Here is a 9,379-nt window from a genome sequence, read left to right as displayed (position 1 = left end):
AAACACTTTCCTAAGATTTATAAAATAATGCATAATCTTTATCAAAAGATTTATAAAAGTAATCCTCTTATTTGAGAGGATGGCCTCACAGTGGGTGACAAGGGTCGAACACTCAGTATGCATTGGATTACGTTTGTGCCTCAGTTTCTCTACCTATTAATATAAAATTAGGATGTTAATTAAAATTAGGGTTAAGGTTAGGGTTTTATTAGTATATAATTAGGATGATCAAACCAGTCAATCCTAAAGGAAATCAGTCCTGAATATTCATTGGAAGGACTGGTGCTGAAGCTGAAACTCCAATACTTTGGCCACCTGATGTGAAGAACTAACTCATTGGAAAAGACCGTGATGCTGGGAAAGACTGAGGGCAGGAGGAGAAGGGGACAACAGAGGATGAGATGAGATGGTTGGATGGCATCATCGGCTCAGTGGACATGAGTTTGAGCAAGTTCCAGGAGTTGGTGATGGACAGGGAAGCCTGGCACGCTGCAGTCCATGGGATTGCAGAGAGTTGGACACGACTGAGCGACTGAATTCAACTGAGGATGATTTACATAAAAGGGTGACTGTGAGAATAAATGAGGTTACCCACATGAGTTCATATAAGTACTACCTGTTGTTGTTGTAATCATCATTTTCATTTTACAAAAGAGGGAAGAGAAGTTCAGAGAAGTCAGGCCACTTGCTCCAGGACACACAGCCTTGGAAGTGACAAAAAGGGAGCTCCTAAGCCACCCGGTTGCCTAGGGGAGAACAGATCTTCCCACCTGAGTCTGTCCTGTCCCTTCCTGAGAAGTTGGTGCTACCTGGTTGCCCCCAACCGCTGGCATGGGAAAACTGTTCCTTCCTTGGCGATCTCATCAATTCCAGCTAGCCAAAGGTTGAGCCTATGGCTGGAGAATTGGGCAGTCGTTTGCTGCCCCCTGCAGGCAGAATGGGAAAAGGCTGGCATCTTGCCCTCTTCAGTCGGGCCCCCTCTAGATTTATGGGAGCTTGCTTCTTACTTCTTTTCACTTTTTCTCCCTCTCCACACTGCTAATCCCCTCCCAAAAAAGTCCCTGGCACAGTTTGGGCAACAGAAGTACAAATTTAAATGCATAAACGCAGATACTCTTGGACTCAGCAATTCCACTGCTACAGATTCAGGCCACTTGCAAAAGTCAGGTAAAATTTATCGGCACGTAGATGGTCATCCGGGAGGGCGTCACTCAGCCACCAGACAGCCAGCTTTGAGAAAGGTGGAGTAGAGATGTACCTGCTTTCTTGTGAAGAGTTTAGAGGCATTTGATAAATGAAAAATCAGAGACAGAAATAAAAGAATATCACACAGAAAGATAGATATATATACACACTTCTAGGTTTCCCAGGTGGCTCAGCAGTAAAGTATCCACCCACAGTGTGTGAGATGTGGGTCCCACCCCTGGGTCGGGAAGTTCCCTGAGGGAAGGAAATGGCAACCCACTCCAGTATTCTTGCCTCGGAAAGCCCATGGATAGAGGAGCCTGGCGGGCTACAGTTCATGGGGTCGCAAAGAATCGGCCATGACTTAGTGACTATACAACAACCAACACACATTTCTGTGCTGTAAAGAATCAAAATGAACGTGTTAATCGGTTTGCAAGGAGATGGGCAGTTTCTTCTCTTTTGTTTGTTTTTTCTACTCTTGTTTTCCTTTTTCTTTCTTTCTTTTAACCTTTTCTGTACTGCATGGTTTTCTTACATGGAGCATGCACACATATGTGTGTGTGTGTGTGTATATATATATATACACACATATATTTAATGTTAGCAAAAAATTATGGGAGATTTTAGGTTTCTTCCCTGTTTTCCTCAGTATTAAAAATTCAACAATAAAAAATTTTAACTCATACATGAAAACAAAAAAGAAAAAAATCCATAAAAGCAGTCATGGTATTCTGATAGAGAAAAGAGTCAAAGAGAAAGCAAGCATGGAGTTAAGATCCCATTTTTACTTTTTTAAATTAGAGATAAGAGATTGAAATAAAGAAATTAACAGAGCAACAGATTTTTTTTTCCCCTAGATGGGTGTGATTTCTACTGTGGGTTTTTCTGTATTTTTTTAAATTACATATTCCACAATTAATGTTTGTGTATCTTTTGTAATCTGATAAAAAAAAAATAAACAGATGCACAACACTTGAACGTATTTAATGCTAATGAGTTGTGCCAAAGAGCTGATGCTTTCGAATTGTGGTGCTGGAGAAAAATCTTGAGAGTCCTTTGCACAGCAAGATCAAACCAGTTAATCCTTAAGGAAATCAGCTCTGAGTATTCATTGGAAGGAATGATACTGAAGCTGAAACACCAATACTCTGGCCACCTGATGCGAAGAACTGCTGCTGCATCACGTCAGTCGTGTCAGACTCTGTGCGACCCCATAGATAGCAGCCCACCAAGCTCCCATCCCTGGGATTCTCCAAGCAAGAATACTGGAGTGGGTTGCCATTTCCTTCTCTAGTACATGAAAGTGAAAAGTGAAAGTGAAGTCGCTCAGTCGCATCTGACTCTTTGCGACCCCACGGACTGTAGCCTACCAGGCTCCTCTGTCCATGGAATTTCCCAGCAAGAGTACTGGAGTGGGTTGCCATTGCCTTCTCCATGCAAAGAACTGACTCACTGTAAAAGACTCTGATGCAGGGGAAGATTGAAGGCAGGAGAAGAAGGGGACGACAGAGGATGAGATAGTTGGATGGCATCATAGGCTCCATGGATATGAGTTTGGGCGAGCTCCGGCAGATAGCGGCAGACAGAGAAGCCTGGTGTGTTACAGTCCATGAGGTGGCAGAGTCAGACACGACCTAGTGACTGAACAACAAAACAACACAAAAGTGACAATACTCGTGAAAGGGTACAATTTAAAGGGGTGCATTTTACTGTCTATAAATTGTACCCCAATTAAATCGATTTTTTAAAAAATATTTTAAATACCACAAAAGTATTTCACATACTATCCTCATTTACCTGAAAAACTAAAGATTATTTATACGGTTTACAAAATTAGTTTATCCATTGAACGCTCAAATATGGCAGTGACAGAGAACACAATATCCAAATAGGCACAAACTACTCAAGAAAACGTTGCTGTGCTGTGCTTAGTCGCTCAGTCACGTCCGACTCTTTGCGACCCCATGGACTGTGGCCCACCAGGCTCCTCTATCCATCGGGATTCTTCAGGCAAGAATACTGGAGTGGGTTGCCATGCCCTCCTCCACGGGATCTTCCCAAGCGAGGGATGGAACCCAGATCTCCCGCATTGCAGGCGGATTCTTCACAGTCTGAGCCACCCGGGAAGCGCCAAGAAAACGCTGGGTTTTAGGAAATACGGGCTGTGTTCAATTGGCTTCCCAGGTCCAGGCGACCAAGGCGGGGGAAATCGGGAGCGGGAGCCAAAGTCTGCAATGTTGGCAGGAGACAGGACACAAAGGCTGGGTCGAGCTTGACTCCCCCGGCCAGCGGCCCGGAACCCGGAAGTGTGGCTTAAGTCAAGGTTCCAAGACCGCATGCGCACCGCCTAGATGACCAATAAAAACGAAGGGAGGCGGGAATGGGGGCGGGGCTATCAAACAGGAAGTGTGGCGTTTGACGCCCCGAGCTTTCCAGGAGGCCATGGAGGCCTACGAGCAGGTCCAAAGGGGGCCCCTGAAGCTGAAAGGCGTCGCAGAGCTCGGAGTGACTAAGCGGTAAGTCCTGAGATCCCTGGAGACCCTGTATTCTCTTCTTTAAGCCTCTCCCTGAGACCTCCGGGTGTTGCCCTCTGACGCGCCGTTATCCACCTTTCGTACCCGCCTCATCTTCTAGGAAGAAGAAGAAGAAAGACAAAGACAAGGCGAAACTCCTGGAAGCGATGGGAACGAGCAAAAAGAGCGAGGAGGAGAAGCGGCGCGGACTGGACAAGCGGACGCCGGCCCAAGCGGCGTTCGAGAAGATGCAGGAGAAGCGGGTAAGGCGGGTGGGAAGCCTCGCGATGCCCCGCGTGCGGATCGGGGTCTGCCCGGGTGGATTCGGAGGCAAGCCCCGGGACGCACGGGGGAGGGAGGGCGGCCAGAGAGGACCTTAATTCCGGGGAGAAGACAGTGCGTAAGACTTCACGGCGGGAAAGCTCCGAGGACAAGAAGGTTCTTCGGCCAGAGCGGACCACAGAGGGGAGAGACAGAGACCCAGGTTTGTATTCCAGCGCTGTCGCTCACTTGCCCCGTGACACTGGGTCAGTGACTCACCGCTTGGTGCCTCTGTTTCCACAAATATGAGGGTCAGGATAATGCTGTCTCCTGAGAGGGATGGAAACGTTGCATGAGGTAACGTAGATAAATGGCACTTCGTCTGGCGTAAAGTCAGTGCTCAGTTGATGTTGACAGTTGACGTTAAATGAGCATACTCGCTGCTGTAAGTCACCACATAGTGTTTCCATGACAACTTTGGCAGCTTCGAATATGTTGTATTTTCAAGATCTGATGAATGATTTCTCTTAATGTTAGATATTTAACAAATTCGGGTGACGGAAGGATAGGTCAGCGTGGGATACGTAAGTTCTGACCATTATGTTTGGGCGAGGGAGTAATCAGTCTAGGTCCCGAACCACCGGGATGCTGTTTTCTCCCCCACCTCCCCCCTCAAGAAGACTTTCGGCAATGTTTAGAGACTTTTTCTTTTCTTTTTTTTACAACTTGGGTGAGTTGGGGGGTGGGGAAGGGCGCTGCTAGTGCTTGAGGCAGTGTGCGCCCGGCAAAGGTTGTTCTGGCTCAAAATGTCATTAGTGCCCAGGCTGAGAAACACTAACCCTGGTCTTGGTGATTTGGCCCAGTAATATCAGGAAAAGTTAACTCATTACTTCCAGGCCTAATTGAGTCATAGGAGAGAAAAGAGAGAGCGAGAACTCACTGGCTTTGATAAGATTGCGTCCCATTCTGTCTCTGCTGCTCTTAATGATGTAACTCTGGGCAAGCTGGCTCACCTCCCACACCTTAATTTCTTCATCTCTATGGTGGACTCAAGTCCCAACCTCAAACAAATAGGTTTGTGGTGAGGATTTAACAAGTGAATGCACTTAAGCCACTTTCTTACGGTTCTAGTCAGAGGCAGGGCTGGGATTTTACTGCTGGAGTTGGGATGGGATGGGAGAGAGAGGCTCATACAACTGTCAAAGTGACCAATAATGGCCCCTCAGAGTAGGGCAGTCATAGTGGAAGTAATGGAAGATATCAGGTTTGGGATAGGTTTTGAAGGAAGAACAGCCAGATAAGCTGTTGGGTTGGGTGTGGGTTGGGAAAGAGGAATCAAGGGTGATCAAGATTTTTGGTAGGAGAAGCTGGGTGAATGGAGGTGCTGGTTTACTGAAATTGGAAGGACTGTAAGTAAAGCAGGTTTCTATAAAGTGGGGGAGCAAGATCTTAGTTTTAGGGATTTGTTGGGCTTCCCAGGTGGCTAGTGGTAAAGAATTCACTTGCTATTGTAGGAGACGTGGTACCAATACAGGAGACATAGACCCAGTCCCTGGGTCAGGAAGATCCCCTGGAGTAGGAAGTGGCACCCCACTTCAGTATTCTTTATATATATATAATTTTTTTATTTTTGACCGTAATGGGTCTATTATTGCTGTGAGGGCCTTTTTTCTAGTTGTGACCAGCAGTGGCTACTCTTCCTGGTATTGTGAGGGCTTCTTATTAAAGTGGCTTCTCTTATTGCCCCACTCCAGTATTCTTGCCTGGAAAATTCCATGGGCAGAGGGGCCTGTTGGGCTACAGTCCGTGGGGCAACTGAGCAACAGAGTGTGCGCCTGCACACACACACACACACACACACACTCTCCAGCGGTTACGAATCTGCCTTCCAGTGCAAGGGACGTGGGTTTCATCCATGGTCAGGGAACTAAGACCCACATATCTTGGAGCAGCTAAGCCTATGTGCGGCAAGGCAACGTGCATGGCAGTGAAGACCCCGAATGCCGCAACAAAAACCCAGTGCAGCCGAAAAAAGAAAAGATCTTGGTTTTAGAAGTTAAATTTGAGTGCCCGTTAAAAGTTCAAGTAGGGAATTCTCATGGACATTCTTTGATACCTGAATCTGCAGTTTGGAGGAAAGGTCTGGGTAGTTGTTCCTTCGAGGAGGCATAATGACAGAAGAGGTCTAGGATCAGACCTCTGATGATCAGAGGGTGGGAGAGAGGAAATTGCAAAGGAGCACAGGATGGAAGGATACCAGGAGAGAGCATGTCCTTAGGAGCTGAGTGGAGAAAGTGTTCCAAGAAGAAGAAGCAGGACTTCCCTGGTGGTCCAGTGGTTAAGGATCCACGGAACTAAGATCCCACAGGCTGTGGGATCTACACCTAAGTGCCACAACTAGAGAGAAAGACCGTACACCACCATTAAGAGCCCACCCTCACACAGCCATAAATAAATCTGATTTACCTTGAATTACCCTTAAAAAAATTTACCCTTAAAAATTTTTTTTTTTTAAATTAGAAGTGATCAGCTGCACTCTGAGCCATTAGTTGGCATTTGTGATCGGGAGGAAAGGAAGACTGATTTGAGTGGATCCAAATGGGGGTGGGGAAAGGCAGAAGTGGAGACAAGGATTTGAAACAAGTCTCGGGAGATTTGCTGTCAAAGGGAATGGAGAAACAGTCCTCCAGCTGGAGGGTAGAAGATCAAGGTGAAATTTTTCTTGTTGGAAATGAAGTACTCCTGAGGGTTTTGTTTGGTGGAGGAGAGGGGCATGGGGGAGCAGGTGCGGGCAAAGCAAGGACAGTTGGGAAATGCAGATTCCCTCGTGGAAGAGTGTTGGATTGAGCACAGTGGGCGTTGTAGGCTGGACAGCTCCTAGAACGAAGGCTCCAGCCTGGTGGAAAGGGTCAAGGCTTGGCATCTCCAGCTCCATCACCCACTCTTCACTCTGGTCCTGGCTTTTTCTTGTCTATGAAGTGGGGTATGTGACAGCACCCGTAATAGCCTGTGAATTTGGTGCATGGAATGGGAGGAGGGAGGGCAGAGCCCCGCCAAGTGCCTGGCGTTGGTGACAGCTGGTCAAGTCAGCATGGCCTCTTGTGAGGAGACATGGACCCCACGTAGGCTCACAGCAGGAAGAGGCAGGGATGGACAAAGCAGATACTTGAGAGAGAGTGGGAGTGTCAGCTAGGTGGGAGCCAACTGGATGTAGAGGGGGATGAGGAGGCAGCAAAGGAGACAGCCAGGTGGCAGTCTACAGTCTATCTCAAGCTTCCCTGGGTTGACTGGGTTTAGTGGGGTGGTTCTTCTGCTGGCCTCCCTGGGAACCTGGTATAGTCAGATGGCAGCCGGAGCTGGAGCCCCGGCTGGAACATGCTTCACCATGGCATGTCTGGTACCTCAGTGCTCCTTCCAGGACATGCCTCCCCACATGTCATCTCATTCTCCAGGTCCTTTCTTTCCAGCAAGGTCATCAGACATCCCGCATGATGACTAGCTTCTAGGAACACAAAGCAAAAGCTGCTAAGTCTTCTTATGGCTTCGGCACTGGCACTGAATTCTGTTAAGTAAACTGTGTCATGGGACCAGCCCAGAGTCAGCATGGTAGGGGACTGCACCAGGACACCAGTACCAGGCAGCTGGGTTCATTTGCAGGGGAGGTGGGGGAGCACCACAGTGAGTTGGCCGCAATCACCCAGCTAGTAAGTGAGAAAGCCGGATGTGGCCCCAGGTCTGTCTGACCCTGTATCCCATGCTTTTAACTCATACCAGGTACCACTGGTGTTAAGCACAAGGAATGGGGGAGGTCATGGTGGTACAGGATGGATGTTCCAGAATTACACTTGTCAAGGTGATCTGGATCTTGTAGCCCTCTTAACACTGTGTACCATCACTCAGGAGGCTCAGTGGTAAAGAATCCACCTCCAGTACAGAAGATACAGGAGACACGGGTTCAATCCCTAGGTTGGGAAGATCCCCTGGATGAAGAAATGGCAACCCACTCCAGTATTCTTGCCTGGAAAAATCCCATGGACAGAGGAGCCTGGTGGGCTATAGTCCATGGGGTCGCAAAGAGTTGGACACGACTGAGCACACACACATTACCTTCCTCATTTATCATGCTTCCTCAGACCCCTTCTGAGACTTTTCTTTTTCTGCAAACTGGGAAAGCAGTCAATTGCCCAAGGACGCAGGAAGCGCATATACAGCTCCCAGCAGGGCCTCCTTAAGTCAGTGCTAGTATGTCTCCCGCCACTCAGACCGAAGGGCAGCAGATGTGAGTTCCTAGTGGTGCATGTGATGGCCAGGCATCCCTGTTGGACCCTCCTGAGTGGAGTCGAGGGAGGGGCGGGGTGTACATCCTGAGACCTCCAGCCATGCTGAGTGTCAGAGCCAGGCTGGCCCGGGCTCCTGTCTTCCACCCGGTGCTGGCCTGGCCTGCACCAGGCGTGTGACTCACCTCTACTTCTCTCCTCTCTTCAGCAAATGGAAAGGATCCTGAAGAAAGCATCCAAAACCCACAAGCAGAGAGTAGAGGTGAGTCACGTGCTGCTGGGGGAGACTGGGCCACGTAGGGGCCAGGCCAGGCCGAGAGGCTGGAGCCTGGCAGAGGAGCCACTGGCGTGCTGGCAGATTTACCCAGCCTCCCCAGGGTCATTTAAGGGCAGGGCATCCAGAAGGCCTGGCAGGGTGGATTTGAGAGGGGGTGGGGATTCACTGCAGAGAGACAGAACGTGGAGAAAGGGGACTGGGCACTGCTGACATGGCATTTCCCCTCGGCTTTCCCAGGACTTCAACAGACACCTGGACACACTCACGGAGCACTATGACATTCCCAAAGTCAGCTGGACCAAGTAGCAGGCCCACCCCGGGTACCTACCGGATGGCATCGAGGAGGAGCAGAAGGCAACGTCGCAGTTATGTTTGGGGCCTTGGTATTTTTAGAAACATTCTTGTGCACACATCCTTGCGTCTTCTGCTGAGACAGTGCTTTTCAAAGCTGTGTGTCCTCATTCTGGAACTTGATTAAAGTAAGACTGTCCTTTTCCTCAGTTTTGATTTCTCAGTAGCGCATAGAAGAGAGACCTCTTTAGTTTGGAAGGTTTATCCAGAGATGAAGGTTATTTCTGGGTAAGTGCGGTGGAAAAGTGTTCTTAACCCCAAATTGCCTCTGGCTCTTTGACAGCCAGCCAGCTGGCTTTGCGTGGATAAAACTGACTCCAGAGAACAAAGAGCTGATGTCGTCACAGCCCTGAGTGTGCACGTCCCTGTAGGGCCCTGCATGGCCTGCCCTTCTAAGTTCCTTCTAGCTTGGAGCTTGTGCTCTCCTAGGGCCTGGAGAAGCCACTTGGCGCTCCATAGCCTTCAAACTGCTTCCTCCTGGCCAGTGAGAGAAGACAGCCTGGGAAACAGAA

General features: G+C 48.7%; 1 protein-coding gene across 1 annotated transcript; it reads left to right on the top strand.

Annotated features, from left to right (window-relative positions):
- Positions 1 to 3,544: 3,544 nt before the first annotated feature.
- On the top strand, positions 3,545 to 9,011 carry FAM32A (family with sequence similarity 32 member A). Its single transcript, XM_043911109.1, has 4 exons — positions 3,545 to 3,704; positions 3,823 to 3,964; positions 8,448 to 8,501; positions 8,754 to 9,011. The coding sequence occupies exons 1-4, from the start codon at positions 3,631 to 3,633 to the stop codon at positions 8,820 to 8,822; spliced, it is 339 nt and encodes a 112-aa protein (XP_043767044.1). The 5' UTR covers positions 3,545 to 3,630; the 3' UTR covers positions 8,823 to 9,011.
- The last annotated feature ends 368 nt before the right edge of the window (positions 9,012 to 9,379 follow it).

Source organism: Cervus elaphus, chromosome 9, assembly GCF_910594005.1.
Source record: "Cervus elaphus chromosome 9, mCerEla1.1, whole genome shotgun sequence".
Lineage (NCBI taxonomy): Eukaryota > Metazoa > Chordata > Mammalia > Artiodactyla > Cervidae > Cervus > Cervus elaphus.
Note: the sequence above shows the minus strand (reverse complement) of the source record. Positions and strands in the feature narration are given on the sequence as shown.